Source organism: Pelodiscus sinensis, chromosome 4 (assembly GCF_052426305.1).
Source record: "Pelodiscus sinensis isolate ZL-2025 chromosome 4, ASM5242630v1, whole genome shotgun sequence".
Lineage (NCBI taxonomy): Eukaryota > Metazoa > Chordata > Testudines > Trionychidae > Pelodiscus > Pelodiscus sinensis.
Window position 1 is genome coordinate 72,046,504 of NC_143055.1, and position 18,546 is coordinate 72,065,049.

The following is an 18,546-nucleotide window of genomic DNA, read 5'->3' on the forward strand; positions in this document are numbered from 1 at the left end:
TGATTTTTCTCCCCTAAATGGAAATATTTCTCTGGTATCCCCATTGTCCCTCCCTTTTGCAATCTGTCCTCTATCACAAACTCCTAAGGGAAGGTTGATTTCAAGTATTGAAATTGCATTTTGTATAGTCCAAAAATAGGTGTTTGAAATTGAAGTGAAAATTTTTGATCTTTCTGGGTCTACATGGGCTGTTTTTGCAGCATTTCTGTCTCTCTCTAACCTATATAGCAAGGAAAAGAGATTTGGACAAGAATTTAAATCCTCTTTGCAATGTTATATGGTCCTTAGAACTTACGCAGATGGCCTTTTTGTGGGATTTACCACTCAATTCATACACCCACGGTGTCCAACATGCTAGCCACTAGCCACGTTTCGCTGTTTGGCCAGTTGAGTGAGGCTAGTTGGCTTGAACAATGTGGCTATTTGGCCAGTAGTATGGGGCTAGTTGGTTACAACAATAGCCACTATAGTGGCCACTGCTTCAGAACTGGTTGGACACCGTGGATGTGTAGCCTGCGATGAAATTGGAAGTGACAGACATTGGTTAATGAGATTGATTAAGGCTGTCTCCCCTTGAGAAACTCCAGTGGCTTTGGGCAGAGGACTACTTGTGGGGTGGGATAGAGGAATCCTTAGGTGAAGGAAGGCCCTTTTTTCCTGGCTCTAAACTAATCACTGCTTGTTGGAACATTTGCACTATGTTAATCAAATTTGAACTGGGAGACTTTGAACTTTGGAAAAGAGCCATAATTGATAGAGAACTACATTTGTTGTACATTGATATTACAGCCCTCTGGGTATGTCTAGTCTGCATCCCTCTGTCGGCAGAGGGATGCAGATTAGGCAGGTCGACATTGCAAATGAGGCAGGGATTTAACTATCCTGTGCCTAATTTGCATAAAAATGGCCACTGTGTTTTGCCAACTCAGCATTTTGTCTGCAAAAGGTGGCAGTCTAGAGGGGGATCTGTCAAGAAAGAAAGCCTTTCTCGACAGATCCTGTAAAACTCCTTGCAGGAGGCATAAAGGACCTGTTGAAAAAGGCTTTCTTTCTTGACAGATCCCCCTCTAGACTGCCACTTTTTGCCGACAAAATGCTGAGCTGGCAAAACACGGTGGCCATTTTTATGCAAATTAGGCACAGGATATTTAAATCCCTGCCTCATTTGCAATGTCAACCTGCCTAATTTACATCCCTCTGCCAACAGAGTGATACAGTCTAGACATACTCTCCGTGAGATAAGGCTTTTGGAAATTGCGTTACTAGATGAAGTAAAGTGTCACTTCTACTGATCTGGAAAACTTGATAATGAACCGTGGCAGATATGTGGTGTTAGATTTGCTGTCAAGAAGTTCGTCCTTATTTCATGTACCCCTCCAGTACCTATCAGTGAGAGGATAATGTGATTGGATGTTAACATAAACTCAAAAGCCATGACTCTGTTGTCCATTTTCAGATCAACATTTTCCAAAAAGCAAAAAAGATGAGTTTTGTTCTTAACTAGAATAACTCCATCAAGAATGTCCCTACAAAAACACACACTGTTCTCTGTGATTTCAGTGCATGTGTGGACACTGAGGACACTGGTCAACACAGCACAGGTAGTTTCAATAAAAATGGCAACCTTTGTGAACTGATCATCTTGAACATATATTTTTCCATCAGCAGTTACAGAAAGGTCATATGGAGGCACCCTTGCTGAGGATCTTGGCTGCTTTAAGTTGTTTAAAATATTTTGGATCGTATCTTGGACTTATAGTGAGGATGGCCTGTATTATTCTGTGTGCCATAGAGGATAACAGAAAAAACTTCTCTTACAGAATTGTAAAAACTTTTTACTAATAAATAGTAAACAATGCCGTTCAGAACCTACTTTGCTGATGTCAGTAGTTCACTATATCTTCAGAACCTTGACATAAAGTAAGAATTTTGCAAGGGTGTTGCAGGATATAAAATGAAAAACAGAGAATCTGGACAATCACCATTTTTTTGTACTGTATCACTAGAACTTCTAATCTAGTTTTCCTGTGTCTGGAACTATGATTTAGGAAACCCTAACATGTCTGCACAAAGGGCAAAAAGGCATATTTCTCTTGACTCTCCTGTGTAGCTTTATTTCAGCTAGTCACAGCCTGGCTCTTAGGCTATGTCTAGACTGCACCCCTCTAGACTACTAGCCTCTAGACTGCTGCTTTTCTCTGACAAAGCTCCGTGCCGAAAAAAAAGTGGTGGCCATTTATATGCTAAAGAAGCGCGGGATATTTAAATCCTCGCTTCATTAGCAATTTCGACCTGCCTAATCTGCATCCTTTTGCCGGGAGAGGGGTGCAGTCTAGACATACCCATCGTGTCTTCACACCATCAGTATTGTGCATAAAGGTAGAGTATGTTCCTATCACTAAGTCTGTGTAATTAAGTGTATTACTAATAGAAATAAGCCTAAAACAAGCACCACTTTAAATTAGAGGACAAGACATTGCAGCTTGGTTCCATCTTTTAATGTAAACTGTAAAGTGCAAAGGTAATATATACTGTACAGCTATTATTCTGGTATTTACATTCACAAAGAACAAGAAGTGATGAATGACTAACAAAAGCTCCTTCAAAATACTTAATGTACTGTAATTTACATTATAACACATATTTACATTAATGCTCATCACTCTCTTATTACAGTGCAAATTAGAATATCAAGCATGTGTCTCAGGAAAGCAGATTTCTGTGAAGTGTGAAGGACGTTGCCCTTGTCCTTCAGATAACCCCACAAGTATAGGCAGAAATGATCAAAGGGGTAAGTAAAGGCAATCTATGTTTTATTTTTAATTGAGCATTTGTAGAAAGTAATATGATGTTAATTCATGGAAGAGCATAGCAGTCAGTAAACGGTGATTATTCTAAAGAAAAATTGGGAATTTTTCTCTCTCTTTAAAGTGGGTTTTGAAATAACAGAGTATAAGAATATTTTGTTAGTGCTAACTTTGTATTTATAAGTAGTAGCAATTGTACTGTTGTTACGTACTCACAACTAGAGGGCATCACTGAAAAGCTAAGGATGTGAGAAATGAATGAGAAGAAAGTGATGGCTTTGTGAACCAAGTGCACAGTATTTATGTGAAAGTTGGGTAAGCAGAGAATTTTGTTGCTTTGTGCAGCTACTCAGCCTCTATGCACAGTTGGTAGAAAGGATTTGTGGCCAACTGCTTCTAGATTTTACTGAATCCTGGATGCTGGGGCAGTTCATCATGTCTGTTTGAAGCTGGTGTAAATTATAGAACAGTAGAAGTTTGCCCTAGTGTCTGCTAGATGGATGACCTCAAAATTGGAAGGGTACTCAAAGGTTTCTTAAATCCACCTTTGTGCATGCACCTCCTAATAGTGCCAAATGCAGCACAGCGAGAGCCTGGGACTTCGTGTATAAATGCCATTTTTCCTCAGTGGAAATGAAGACTGGTGTTTTGAAGATATTTTTCTCTTGCAATATTATAAAGAAAAAAATTGCACTTATGGTCTTCACGTATATTATTATATCAGTACTTTCTGAAGCTAATTTAATTAACTTTCATGGTATATTTTAAATTATTCTATAGAGAATTCTTATCACCTCTATTGTAAACGTTAGCAGCTGATTAAATACAGGCAGTCCCCGACTTACGCGGATCCGACTTATGTCAGATCCGCACTTACGAACGGGGCTTTTCTCGCCCCGGAGCTCACGGGCGGCAGGTCGCCGCCCGTGTCCTCCGGGGCGAGAAAAGCTTCTCCCGGTCTCCCTGGTCTGCTGGAGGGGTCCAGTAAAGCCTCTGGACCCCCACAGCAGACCAGGGAAACCCGAGCAAAGCCGCTGCCTGGGTGGCTTTGCTCATTTGCCCGGGAGCAAAGCCGCCCAGCCGCTGGACCCCCCCCAGCAGACCAGGGGGACAGGAGCAAAGCCGCCCAGGCGGCAGTGGTCCCGCTGCCTGGGTGGCTTTGCTCCCGGGCAAACGAGCAAAGCCGCCCAGGCGGCGGCTTTGCTCGGGTGTCCCTGGTCTGCTAGGGGGGTCCAGCGGCTTTTCTGGACCCCCCCCCCAGCAGACCAGGGAGACAGGAGCAAAGCCACACGGGCGGCGGAGTCCCTCCGCCTGTGCGGCTTTGCTCGGGTCTCCCTGGTCTGCTGGGGGGGGGAGGGGGCGCAGCTAGTGCGCCCCCCCCCCCAGCAGACCAGGCTTTTGTTGCGGGACGCCTCGGGTAGAGCAGCTGGGGTGCTGCCGGGTTGGTCCTGTGGGAACCTACTGGGCAGCGCCCCAGCTGTTCTGTCCCAGGCTCCAGATTCAGCAGCTGTTGAAACTGATCAGGCTGATTCCAGGAAGCTGGGGGAAGAGCAACTCTGCCTCCGGCTTCCTGTAGTCAGCCCCTGGTCAGTTTCAGTGGCAGCAGCTGAATCTGGAGCCAGTTCCAACTTACATACAAATTCAACTTAAGAACAAACCTATAGTCCCTATCTTGTACGTAACCCGGGGACTGCCTGTAAATTTTTCATACAAAAAAAGGGGGGGAGGATTGGATTAGTTCATTTTAAACAATGAGTTTAACTAACCACAGTGATTAGTGAGCATGGGCATGCACACATAATTACGAGCTGTGCTAAAACATCACTTATGGCACTGTTTTTTCTGCAATAACATCACTTAAGTGTTATATAAATATTGTTGTACAAACTGATGTACTACAAATAAGGGATCAAGATTTTTTAATTTCATTAATTTACAGTTGCATTTCGGTACCTGTTATCAGGGCTTGAAAAAATTCCCCAACATCTACTCACCCTACTAGCTCAGGTGAAAAATAGTGAAGCAGGGGTATAAACCTCAGTTACCTTAACGGTATAGCTTGTTTCAGCTATACCAGTCACTAGGGACCAGGTGCTGAATTGAGGCTGTTTCTGAATATAGAGCAGACCAGAAACTCCCCCATGAGTCAGAGAGAGATGGCCTTGTCTAGCTACCTGCCTCCTATTTGCCCAGCAGTAATTATGAAGCAGAGAATCAACAGTTTTCACGCTAGGAGGCCATTTTTACCTCCTCATGTGGTATGTCTGCCCTTGTCCCCCATCTTCCCTACAACTGGAGTCCTGGAACAATTTGTACAGTGAAGATAGAGATCTGTTGAAACCAACCATATGATTGAAACCCCTCCAAGCCAGGGGGATGTAGGAGCACCCACATCATTGCTGTTTCTAGCACCTATGCCTAACATAAGTAACAATAGCACTCAGCCCTCTGCTCCCTGCTTCCCCTTCAGCCCATTCATCTGGTCTAAATTCCTACTTGTCCTGGATGAGTGAATTTTTCAATCATATCCTGCTATTAATGCAAATTTAAAATTATCTAAATACAGAAAATAACTTATAGGTACAAGTTAGCAGCTTCGGCAAGCTGGAACTGTTTTTTAATTAGTACTCTTCAGAATGAACTGTTCCTAAAGACTTACACAGTCAGGGGATAAAGATCATTTATGTTCAGTTGAGTAGAGGGAAAAGGCAGTGAGAATTTGAACTAATCCTGTCCTGCCAGATTGTCAGGACAAACAGAGTAAAAGGTTTTCTTACAGCTGCAGAGCACAAGTACATGAAAATGTGAATGTCATTTTTTTTCAGTGCCAAAGACTAGGATACATGAGAAATGTAAAAGTAGGTTGAGTATCATTATTAGTATTTCAGCTGTCATTTACATTAAAGTGTATAATGCTCCAGCAATAGTACTACTATGTGTGTTTTAAAATACTGAGGGCAATTGACTAACAAAGCTCATCTGCTCTTTGATCACCAAAGAGTATTCTGGGGCAGTGGTTTTCAAAGTGTGGTCTGTGGTCCACTAGGGTCTGTGACCATCTTGCAGGTGGGCCACGGGCTCAGGGCTTGCTCCCTCCAGGGTAGGGTAGGGAGCTAAGCAATTAGGCTGCTACCCAGTAAGCCAAGGGGAGAGAGCAAAAGCTAGTTCTGGGTGGAGTCAGCAGTGAGGCAGAGGTGCAGTGGGGAAAATGCCGTGAGTAGGACCAAAGCAGGCTTGTACATTTCAAAGGGAGAGGAACAGCAGTTGGGACCTCGCACGAGCAGACACTGCTTCGGTCCCCACTCACGCGGGTTCCCCACTGTGCCTCTGCCTTTGAAATGTTCAAGAACCATGGGCCGCTCTTGAACATTTCAAAAGCAGAGGTGCAGCGGGATAGCAAGTGTCCCCCTTATCGACTAATTGAATAGTCAATGGAAATTCCATCAACTACTCAATTAGCTGATTAATCAAAATTTAACATCCCTATATCAGGGAGCCTGCACTAGTGCTCTGGCCACTTGCCACCTCCTGCCCCATGTGGTTGGAGCATTGGCACCCTCTTCCTGCTGCTAGGGGTGGAGAGCCTCATGGGCTGATTGGGCTCATAAGGGAAGGAAGCGGCTCCACGTATTGCCACTCCCCTCTCCCCCAGTTGGGGGAGCCACAGTGCAGGAAGCTGCTCACCTGTAGGCTTTTCCCACTCCTCCCATTTTCTGGAATTATAACTGTTAAACCTCATTTTCCCTGTGAGTCTAAAAGGGCAGTAAATATCTGTTTGAATCCCTTCTTTTTTCTGTGTCTAGTACAGTTTCATTTGTACTCTCCAGTTTCTGAATAGTCTCATTTTTAACTCACCTTGACAACCTGTTGTTATGTGTATTTTTCTTGTCACTGAGCAAGGAGACTGTTGCAACTTAATTATTTCGCCCAGACATCTTTGAACTGGTCTGTGATACAAAGTTAGGTTGACATGAGGCCCTAATTATATCAGTGCCTACACTACAGCTTTCCTTCCACTGATGTATGTATTACACCGACATAATAACTCCACTTTCATCAGAGGTGCAAAGTGTATGTTGGTGCAGTTAGGACAATGCAGAGTCTCTATAGACACTACATCCATTATATCAGCTCCCAGTGGGGAACAAGGAACAGTAGAGGTCAGCAGCCCATCAGAAGTCTAGGAACCTGTGTAATAGCTACATTCCCAGTAGGTAGTTGGCTGAGGAGCTGAGAGACCAGGCTCTCAGCTCAGCTACGCTGCTTTTGATTGGTCAGCGGAAGTGCTCCTGGTGAGGACACACACCACCACCCCAACAAGGAGAGTATGGATATGCACCACCACAATATGTTGACTGAATACAGGTTGAATTACATTTTTAGTGTAGACAAACCTTTCTATACTTATAAATGTGACTATATTCTCTCATTGCACCATGTTTACCATGTCTCCAAACCAGCACCGATTATGGTCAATGATAAAAGTTTCATTTATTTCAGAGATAAAGGATCAAGTCCCTAAATGCCTTAATTCTGACAAATTTTGGAATGTTAAATAAATTTTGCCTATTTATGAAGCTTATTAAGTTTGTTTTGCTTTTTCTAAGTATATGTAAGAATTTATAAGATTCTGGTCTACCCTCAACACTAGACCAGTCTATACTACTTTGTTTGGACAAATTCAAGCTCCCTCCCCTGCATTCTTACAATACTAAGAGTTATCTTGTGTTGGGGGTGCAAGATGGAAGAGTTGTCTTACCTAGTGCTGTGACCAAATGCCAGATCTAAGGGTTGAGAGAGAGTCAATGCCAGGAACTGTAGCCAAGAGTCAGGACTGAATTACCAGTGTCTGGGAAGGCAGGAGCTGGGTTCAGGACAAGGTCTGACCAGATTAAGGCCTAGAGAGGGATGAACAATGAAAGAATCTGTGGTCATGCTCATTGAGCAGCCAGTGGGGAGCTGCTGGGTTTAGGAAGCAGTGTATTAGATTCTTTAACCAATAAGGCAGGGCATTTTGTCAGGTAGCCTAGCTGACTTGTTCAGTACTCTTCACAGCCTAACAGATGGAGCTACAGGGCCTTACTCCTGAGTTTTTCTCAGATCTTTTTGTTTCTTTGATGATCGAGAATCAGGGTGTCTGATCTGTTTTCCCTTTTGCAGATACTTGCATTGCAAAGTTCCATCCAGGTCTTTCTTTGCTGTATCCCTCAGTAGCCCTGGTAGAGACTCTCTCTCCCAATAGCTGGGACACAACAGGTTGTAGTGTTACATTCTGAGAGGGCTTCCCTACTGTCAGGTTGAATTGAGCAAATTCCTCCACATCCCCAATGTACACACAAATACTCAAGGAGCTAGAGTTGGAGAGATCTGGTAATGTCAGAATGTGCTCTGGCTCCCAGCACCAATTAGTAAATTCTGTCCACGTCATGACTAATACTTTCCCTAGGGTTAATCCCATACCTGATGCCATCAATGCATTAAATTCAGCTAATGAAGCAACTCTGAGATCCAATCTCCTCCACTTCTGAGAAAGCCTGTTGCACTGACAAAGGGATAGCTCAGTGGTTTGGGCATTGGCCTGCTAAGCCCCGCATTGTGAGTTCAATCCTTGCAGAGGCCATTTAGGGATTTGGAGCAAAAATTTGCCAGGGATGGTACTTGGTCCTGCTGTGAAAGCAAGGGGACTGGACTTGATGGCCTTTCAAGGTTCCTTCCAGTCTTTAGAGATAGGCAATCTCTATTAATTTAATACAAAAGAAAACCTTAATCTCTTAATTTGTCCCTACGTAATGAATTGGGACTGGCCAGATGCAAAATACCTCCCAACGGCACCTTCCTGGGGTGTGAAATTGAAGATAGCCATGCTTGAGGTTCATGCAAATAAAACTTCTTGGAAGTTCCAACCCTCCAGTTCTACCGCCTATTTAAGAACAGTGAGTAGTGTTTCATTTGCTGACAATACACTTAAACTACTAACCAAGGGGCTGTGAAGTCAGCAAGCTTGTATCATTGCTTTGATAAACTTTTATTTGCAGGAAGGGTGGATTCAAGCAGCCTACTACCTGCAAATCTGGCCTTAACCAAGTAGAAAATCCTGGGCTGCAGATAACAATCTGAGAGTGAGAATTAGCTCCCTCTGACAAGATGGAGAATACATATGGCCATCTGGTGTGCAGGGGATTGGTGGCTTACCTGAACCCCTCCAGCCAGCCCACAGCTAAGATGATGTCCCTACAAGCCAACATGAGGGTGACACTTAAAGAAACATCAACATCTTTCTTCTCAATTGACCAAATGCATACCCCTTTGAGGCTGAAACTATTTCATTTTTGAACATTTTCTTATTTTGGGAAACTGTTTAGTTTTATAGTTATTTCATTTAGCATATTTGAAAAGGAGGTAAAAAGGCGTTATAGAAATCCTATCTTTGTATTAAGTGACAGATCTAATTATAGTGGAACTACCTCTGAAAATGTCTCTGACCCACTCTCTAGCCTTATGCTACAATTAATTGTGGCCTCCTTGTCATTTTCTACAAATTGTTATGTGTGGATAGTTGATAATATGCAGAACTGAAAAAGAATACTGAAGACATAAAATGAAGTGAGCTCTTTTTTAATTTATTTTTTTATCCCAAAATTGACAATTACTGCTAACTGGATAAAAGCTAAAAAAGGAAACTAAATATGTAATTATCCAGAGACAGCTTCTAAGAGGAAAAATAATAAGTTTTTGAAAATAGGAAATGTTCTTACTGGATTTGAATATTGGTATATATGCTTGATTAAGCCACATCTGGTTTGGAAGAAGGTGGAAAAATGAAGAAAATAATATATTTCTAAAGCAACAAAAGAGATTAAATTTTCTTTTGTGAGCTGGATAGACTAGGGAACCTATGATATATGCCTCTCTGAAGTGTCCAGTATTTCAGCGGACGGGAACAAGATAGGGGAGATGTGGGATTGGGTTTATTACATTCATTCACAAAAAGGAATATTAAAACCAGCTCTCATGCACTTAAGCAAATTATAATAACTAAACAGTGTAAATGTAGAGCATGAGGGGCAGGACAATCAAAAGCAAATTTATGCTTCTGATTTGTTTACTGATACTTCTATTTTATGCAGAGCGGGACTGTTATTTGCTGGACATGTAGGACAGTAGTCCTGCCCCAAAAAGCTTACAATCTATGAAAGCAAACAATATCTAAACAATGAGAAAATATTATATGCAATTTTAAATACATTTACTATGTATATATAATCTAAGTTTGTGCGTGTGCATATAATAGATAAATAAATATTCACTGCCTTCAGTTGGAGAAGTGAGAAGATGATGGAAAATTGGCAACTAGTATATTTTACTAGGACGGAAGAGAGACTGTGAGTAAATGGTTCAAATAGTTACAAGAGGCTGATAAGAAAAATATGCAGCTCAATTGTTTGTTTGGTTGATTAAGTCATTAGGATGTGGAAGGTAGTATGTGAGCCAGCTGATGTCCCTATTCATACCAGGTGCCTAAGAATTAAACTAGTGAATGAAGATAAGTTCCAACCCTTCTTTATGTATTTGGCTTGTGGAATTGGCCTGAAACAAAATGGTGACTTGTAGATCCATTAATGAGTGTTCAGGTAGATTAAAGTGTTCTACAGGTTTTTATGTATTGCCTTTTCTGATATCTGATTTTTGTCCATTAATTCTTTCCTGTATGGACTGTCCAGTTTGGCCAATATACATTGCAGTAGGGCATTGATGGCATAGATCACATCAATGGATGTGAAGTTAAATGAGCCTCTGATTTGGTGGCTGATGTGGTTAGGTCCAGTGATGAAATCGCTAGTATAGATGTGTGGGTACAATTGGCACTAGGGTTGATTTCAGATGTGGGTTCCTAGACAATTTTGATAGAGGTGAGTTGCATGGTTACTGGACAGAATTTGTTTGAGGTTAGAAGATTGTCTGTAGGCAAGAACTGGTCTTTCCCCCAAGGCATCTGAGAGTGAGGAGTCATTTTCCAGGATAGGTTGTAGATTGTTAATAATCCATTAGAGGGGTTTAAGTTGTGAACTTTAGGTGATGACAAGTGGAATTCTGTTGTTTTCTTTCTTGGGCCCATCTTGAAGTAGTTCATGTCTGGGTACTCATCTGGCTACGTCGATCTGTTTTATCACTTCTCTGGGAGGATATGTCCATTTTCAGAATGTTCTATATAGATCCTGTAGGTGTTTGTCTCTGTGGGGTTGGAGCAAATCCGGTTGTATCTTAGGGCTTGGCAGTATACAATAGATTGAGAAATGTGTCTGGGATGGAAGCTAGAGGCATGAAGGTAAGTGTAGCGGTCGGTAGGTTTCTGGATTAGGGTGGTGGAAATGTGTCTATCATTTAATTGTACTATAAGGTCAAGGAAGTGTGTACTGATCCAGGCTGAGGTTGATGGTGGAAGTTGTTGAATTTCCTGTGAAATTCTTCAAGGGTCTCTTTCCCAGGGGTCCATATGGTGAAGATGTCATCAATGTAGTGTAAATAGAGTAGGGGTTTTAGAGGGTGAGAGCTGAAGAAACATTGTTCAAGATCAGCCATAAAGATGTTGGCACATTGCCATGCCAGTGCCCATGGCTATGCCGCTGACTTGAAGTTAGAAATTGTCTCCGAATCAGAAGTTGTTGTGAGCGAGGACAAGTTTGCAGAGCTCTGTAACCATGTGTGTGGTGCTGCCATCGGGGATGGTGTTCCTGATAGCCTGTAATCCATCTTCATGTGAAATGTTGGTGTAAAGAGCTTCTATGTCCATAGTGGCCAAGATGGTATTTTCAGGTAGATTACGGATGTTTTGTAGTTTCCTCAAGAAGTTGGTGGTGTCTCGAAGATAGCTAGGAGTGCTCATAGCATAGGGTCTGAGGAGAGAGTCAATATAGCCAGATAATCCTACTGTAAGTGTGCCAATGTTTGAGATGATAGGTCATCCGGGATTTCCAGGTTTGTGTATCTTGGGTAGCAGGTAGAAAACTCCTGGTCAGGGATTGAGGGCTGGGGGAGGTGTTAGTGTAAATTTGGTCCTGAGCAGCATCCGGGAGCTTCATGAGCAGTTGTTTCAGGGTTGTTTTTTGGGGGAGGAGGGGTATTCTTTAGTGGAATCACAGGAGGGAGGCTTTTAGAATCTGGTGTTGGTGAATTGTCTGGTTACCTCTTGTTGATAATCTGTTCTGTTCATGATGACTACAGTGCCCCCTTTGTCAGCCTCTTTGATTATGATGTAAGAATTGTTTTTGAGGCTGTGTATAGCATTATGTTCTGCATGACTGAGGTTGTATGTTATATGATGTTGTTTGCTGACAATGTCAGCTCAAGCATATTTGCGGAAGTAGTCACCAAAAGTCAATTACTGTCCAAAGTTGTAATAGACTAGTGTGTTTTATTTCCTGTCTGGACCAAATATTTTGAACATGGATAGAACAGGGAGATTTAGTATCAGATGTGGCTACATTCCACTGTTGTGTCTGGAAGGGCATGTACCTGTAAATGGAATTCCCATCTTTGCAATGAGACCCTTACTAAATCTTGCATAAACACCAGACCCTGAGACTGGGTCCTACTGTGTCAGGAGAGACTACAGAAAGAGGCTTCCGGGGGGGGGGGGGGGAGGTGGTGAATGGGCTTTGTTAATTTGTTGTCCAGGCCACACATTCCTTACTCTCTGGATAACTGCTATCACTGTCATGATTTTTTTAAAGAGTAAAACAGGTGAAGTCAAAAGGCAAAATGTCATATTTAAAATGCCTTCATCTGTTGCAAGCTTTGAGAAGCATTAATTGCATATGAATGAAGGAAGCCTGGCAAGGGGACATCATAATGTGTTTAATATTGTCAGTCTGTTAATCACAGTTTTACCAAATGAGTTTCAGGAGTGCCATTATTTTAGGTTACCTAGGTAATGAGAGATGGAAAAACTTAACATAAACACAAATACAGTGAAATTAACCACAAGGTTCTGTTGTGTTCTTTTTATATTGCTACTTGAAAAACAAATATAAGTAGCTAGTGTTCTTAAACAAATTGCATAGCAGCATTCCCAGAAATCCTCTTATGTTTTTATTCACACAGCACTATACTGGTATGACATGAGTTTAAAACTCTGCTACATCATAAAGCCATGGATACCAAATAAATAAATCCTTTTTGTGCTCTTAAAAATCACAAATGTACAATTCAAGGGATGATTATAACACTTTTAATAATCTTTTAACTACTATTCATTATTACCTTTCAAGGACAAACAGTACATTTTATTCTCTCTATAAAATTAACTTCAAGAATGAAATCCATATCCCTGAAGATATATACTAAACCAGTCAGGCCTGATAAAAACAGCCATTAACTATGGGGTGGCCAAGTACAGCCATTTATATAAGAAAATAGGCTAGAATCTAATAAAAAATGTTTGGATGTTTGTTGTATATTCATGGTTAAGACTTCAAATCCAGAAAAATGAACCCCTAAAATAAGCAATCTCTCATGTTACAATGTGTCTTCATTTATATTTACAGATCTACTCATATTAATTAAGATGAATTCTGAATATATTTAACAAAATAGGAATTCCATAAATGTTGTTGTATTACTGACTGACAAACCTAATATAGAAAACAATACTGGCTTTCCCAAATAGTAAGTTGTATTACATTGGCAACAAAAGCATTAAAGAGAGGTATGCTTATTTTCAGCATGGAGAAATGATTGTCATTTCAGATGGCAGCTCTTTTAAGAAAAGAGGCTCAGTAAATGAGAATGGGCATTTTCAAAAGTACTGGCATTAAGTCGGGTTTACTTATTGGAAACCTTTCGTACGCTATTAGCTGAATCAACCCTTGTGTTGGTCAGTTTTTATTACATTGTTCTTTGTATCTGCATTTCAGGGTGTTTTTTTATTTTCATCATAAGATCTCTCATACAATGCAGTATTGCCTAAAAGTGGTAAAGTAGTTTATACTGAAATTAAACATCAAGCAGCATCTGAAGTGTACATAGTTTTGTGGTTAATGCACAGACCTGGGAATTGGGCTGGATTTATTTTTCTGTGAGAGCCATATAACTACCTATATAGGTTTGCTTAGCTCCCTTGAAACCTGATCCTGCAAAATAAAGTCAATGGACATTTTGCTGCTGTTTTCAGTGGGAAAAGGATCAGACCCTTGTGCTTTCTGTGACTCAGTTTCACTGTCTAAACAGTGATGATGAAACTTAATTCACAAATGCTTCTAAACTACTGTACTGTGAGATGATACAATGAAAAGACTTATGGAAGTACAATTTACTTGTATTACTCTAAATCTGTTTCCAGTGAAAATTAATTTAGTACAAAATGTCCATTTTTTAACATTTTTCTTTTGCATCACATTCATGCAATATATATATTCTTTTAAATGTAGAATAAATTCAGTTTCAAATTTCTATTTCAATCCTTTGTGTATATATACAAAACATTTTTAGCTTTGCTAATTCAATGATTTACAATTTTGAACTTTTAAAATATTATTGTGGGTTTTTTTTGGCAGTTTTTGTTTGTATCTTCATTTCAAATCCTTATACCTTGATATTAGGCCATAATATTGAGACAGAATCTTTTCAGTGGTACAACTGCTTCATAATCCATTTTCTGCATGATAGTTCTCTAATATACACTGCTGTTGTTAGAATAAAATTGTATCACTTTAGTAATTTTTATAATATTAACATTCATTTTTACTAGAATAGCGCAGTAATAATTTCAATGATAGTTGTTTGTAATCTAAAACTGATTACCAGTGTTACAGTAGAAATGTGATGTGATATAAGGGAAAATTGCTAGTTCAATAAGATTTTATTATTATATTTATATAAGAATGCTATTTTCCATTCATGCCAAACATTAACATTTGCTTCATTGTTTGTAGAAGAGGGAAATTTTAATTGAGACATTTTTATTGTATAGTCCCCCATTTTCAAAAGTTTTCTGTATAAATCTCATTCAGATCACGAACAATAAAAATATAGATGCTCTGTACCATAGCTTGAAAAGCACAGAAGTAAGGTTATTCGTTTTTCCACATGTATCCTTTTGATGAAATTCACCTAGATGCAGAATGCTATCAAAAGATTGATCATACACCTTAAGTTCCATGTTAGGGCTTCTGATAGAAAGGTTTCCATAGCCCTGAGAATAAACGTGTCTCTTTACGAGCCTGCATACTTTCAGATCAAAGCAAAGTTGATAAATGAGGATGAGCCAAGAGATCCATATTTACATAATCATACAGCACCTCTCCCTTTACCTCCCCCCGTCCCTACCCAAAATGGTACACACAAGCTGTGGCCATGGACTGGAGGACTGGGAAACTGCATCATTACTCAGTATCTTAGCCCCAGCCTGAGAGTCCATTTCACCTCCCAAAATCTGTTCTCATTTCCATCACCTTTCCCCTGCATATATATATACAAGGGTACTGTGGCTTTGTGGATGAAATTTCAGATCTCCTGTATAGAAACTAACAGGTATATGTTCTAATTTAAAAAGAATCTACTATATTAAAGATTTACTAAAAACTATAGAGCTGGTCAAAACTTTTTGCTAGGCCAGATGAAGATTCTTTGTACTAAATTAGCTTAGATAAGTCACAAGAGCCCCATTTAGTTAGGAATTTAGGATGTGTGGATTATGAAACTTGAAGCTTAAAGATGGTTCAGACTATTAAAATGGAATTGATTCATTTATAATGGTTATAATTGCCTTAATTATGTACATGAAGGGGGCTTTAGCTGTCTTATGTTACAATAAAGGCTCTGTAAGTGTATGTCAGTAGTTCTGTTGAATAAATAATCAGAGATATAGATTCTATGGAAGGTAACTGAATCATCATTCTTGTCCTATAGGCATGTTATATTTTAATCAAGCTAACAAAACACTGTCACATTTCAGTTTTCATTCCTGAGATAGCAGCAACATTATTTTTACTTGTACTGTAGTTTATATTGTCATTGTGTAACTTATTTTTAATATGAACATATTTATCAAAGTTAAATAATTCCTAGAAAATTAGCTTCATGTGGCTCTTCGTTACCACAGTGTTAATTGCTCCTTCTTTCACTGGCTTATTTTTGAAACATAAAGGTTATTTCCATTAATTACAATCATGTCATTTTGTGCTATGATCATGCTAGATCTTATAAGCAGGGCAGCCTGAGTCTGACCTGTACTGTACTAATAAACCTATGTGTTGCTTTCCACTGTTGTAATGTTATTGTCTGTTTTGTATAGGTTCAATGGTTAGGAAATTGATGGATGTTCTGAGACTAAATTAATTCTTTTAAAGCTCTTTGCGATCCTGGGATTATATAAGTATAATATATATGTTGTTGCTAATATTTGTTATTACACCAATAATATTATCACACATAGAATGATAGTTAATTACACAAAGTCAATACTTTCAAAATAATTTGCTAGGGACATATTGCCCATTTTTTGAGTTGCTTATAGTTATTTTTAAGGTATAAAATAAAAATATTATTAAGCAAACCTCCATATTCAAAGCTAATTTTCCCCTTAAACTAAGCTTTACCAATCATTTTTAACCCATATGTGCCAAAGACTCATTGTACAAGTAAAAGCTGTCCAGCTTGCTTAGTCATGCAAACTCTCTTTCTTAAAATACTTGAAAATAAAACCACAAAATTTCAGTGGGTGTTGGGGTACGCAAAGGTCAAAAGGACACATCTGATTCTAAAAAACTGCTTATGAGCATAGATTACTAAATACAGGTATTCATTTACTGTATCACAAGCATGAAAAAAATAAGCACTGTTGATGAAACTTGTGCAATCTTTTTTCCATAAAGAATATTCAAGGTTGGATCCAAAGATAATAGAAAAGTGATACTATGGTTAGCTTTTTATACCTCATTACCACCCTTCCCCAAATCTCCCCTTTTGTTTGAAGCTCCTAATGTTACAAAGACACACACTCATTAGTCACATAAATTAAATCTATGGGATAAATCAAATGTTTGTTTGGTCAGGTCTTTGTGTGTTTGTGTACACAAATATGAAACCTTTTTTTGCTGGTGGTCTTCCTAGGTATCAGTATACAGTAGAGAATCTTTTCCAGTCTAATGCTGCCTCCATTTTACCAGCTTTTTCCATTATTTCTGATGAGTAGCTCAGATATGCTTAGGTCTTCTCTGCCTCTCTTTCTCTGAGGAAATATGCACTCAGGTCTTGTATACACTTACAGTGCTGCAGTGGTGCAACTGAACCAGTGCAGCTGTGTTGCTATAGTGCTTAGTGAACACACTTCCTACACGGATGGAAGAACTTCCATCAGCACAGATATTCCATCTCTTTGAGAGGCAGCAGGTGTCACTCCTCTCACCATAGCACTATCTATACCAGGAATGCAGTTGACATAACTTCACCCCTCAAGAAGAATCCAGACCCCCTGAGCAACATGATAGAAACTTTTGTAGACCAGTGAAATTATTGGTATCTATGAGATTATTAGCGTTAGCATGTCTACATATTTTTATTTTCTACTTGAACAAAAGACATACTTGATTATTATACAAAATTATAATTGTCAATCTATTTTGGATATTCTTAAAAAAGAGGGCTACGAGAGCTTTTGTTTGCTTTTCTCCTGGGAGTCACATAGAAAAAATACTGGTCAAATATAAGTCTGTGGAACATATGGAATAATGTATTTCCTTTATGAATTAGCAAATTCAGTGAATTTTTTTTGGTAGCTTTGAAAATGGAAATGGGTACTACTTGTCATTAAATAGCCCTTGAGGTGTGAGCTGGAAGATGTATCTTGATCTAAAACTTCCATGGGACGCTCTTCTTAATCCAAGTTACTTTGCTTTGGAAATGTATTTTAATTAATAGTGATAACATGGCATATTTAATATATATCATGGCTTTCAGGTCATCAAGGTATAGACTCTTTTTGAAGTCTGGTTGTATGTGTTGTGGTTTGGTTAATGTCACATTGATCTGGATACGACAGCAAAATGAGGACACACACACGGATCACTTTTAACTGTGAGGCTGCAGCTTTTATTAAATTTATACTCAGAGAAGGGGCTCTAGCCACCCATCACCCATATTGTTCTATACCAGGAATAGTTCCAATCCAAGGGTGACAGGTCTCCGAATATATAACCTGTAACTTGTGAAAGATCTTCCTCAGCTTACTCCTCAGGCCTCAGCTAACTTTTCTGAGTCATACTGCTCCCTACACCCCTGCATCTCTTGCCCCTTAAGGAGGATAGGGGGTACGGAAGAGTGGGGATCTTGGCTCACAAGGGCCACAAGGTCTCACCCTATCTCACAAGCCCATGCCCCATCAGCAAAATTTCAGAACTTTTACCTCTGGAAACCATTCTTTTTATCTTTTTTTACCGCACTGCTAGCTCCCCATTCCTCTTCAGCAAGAAAGGTAGGTTGAGGGCAGGGGGGGAGGGAAGAGGAAACCAACTTGGAATCCCTTCCTGAAGTCACTCCTGCTCTGGTAGTGGGGGAGCCTCAATGCTATGGGATAGGGGGTCTGACACCTCTCCCCTCTGGTAGAGAGTCTTCAAGGAGAGGAGCTCCAGAATTCTTAATTGTAATCCTCTGCATCCTGACTGGCACTGGAATAGTGAGTAATGTTGGCACTGCTGACATAGAGCTGAAAGATGCTCTACATTCACCCATCCATTGTGGTGAC

General features: G+C 39.9%; 1 protein-coding gene across 1 annotated transcript in view; it reads left to right on the forward strand.

The window, feature by feature from the left end:
- SPOCK3 (SPARC (osteonectin), cwcv and kazal like domains proteoglycan 3) overlaps window positions 1-18,546 on the forward strand; it is a 356,641-nt gene that overhangs the window by 263,879 nt on the left and 74,216 nt on the right. The window contains exon 6 of the mRNA XM_006111699.5: window positions 2,677-2,791. Within this exon, the coding sequence (XP_006111761.3) occupies window positions 2,677-2,791 (115 nt within the window). The remainder of the gene's footprint in view (window positions 1-2,676; window positions 2,792-18,546) is intronic.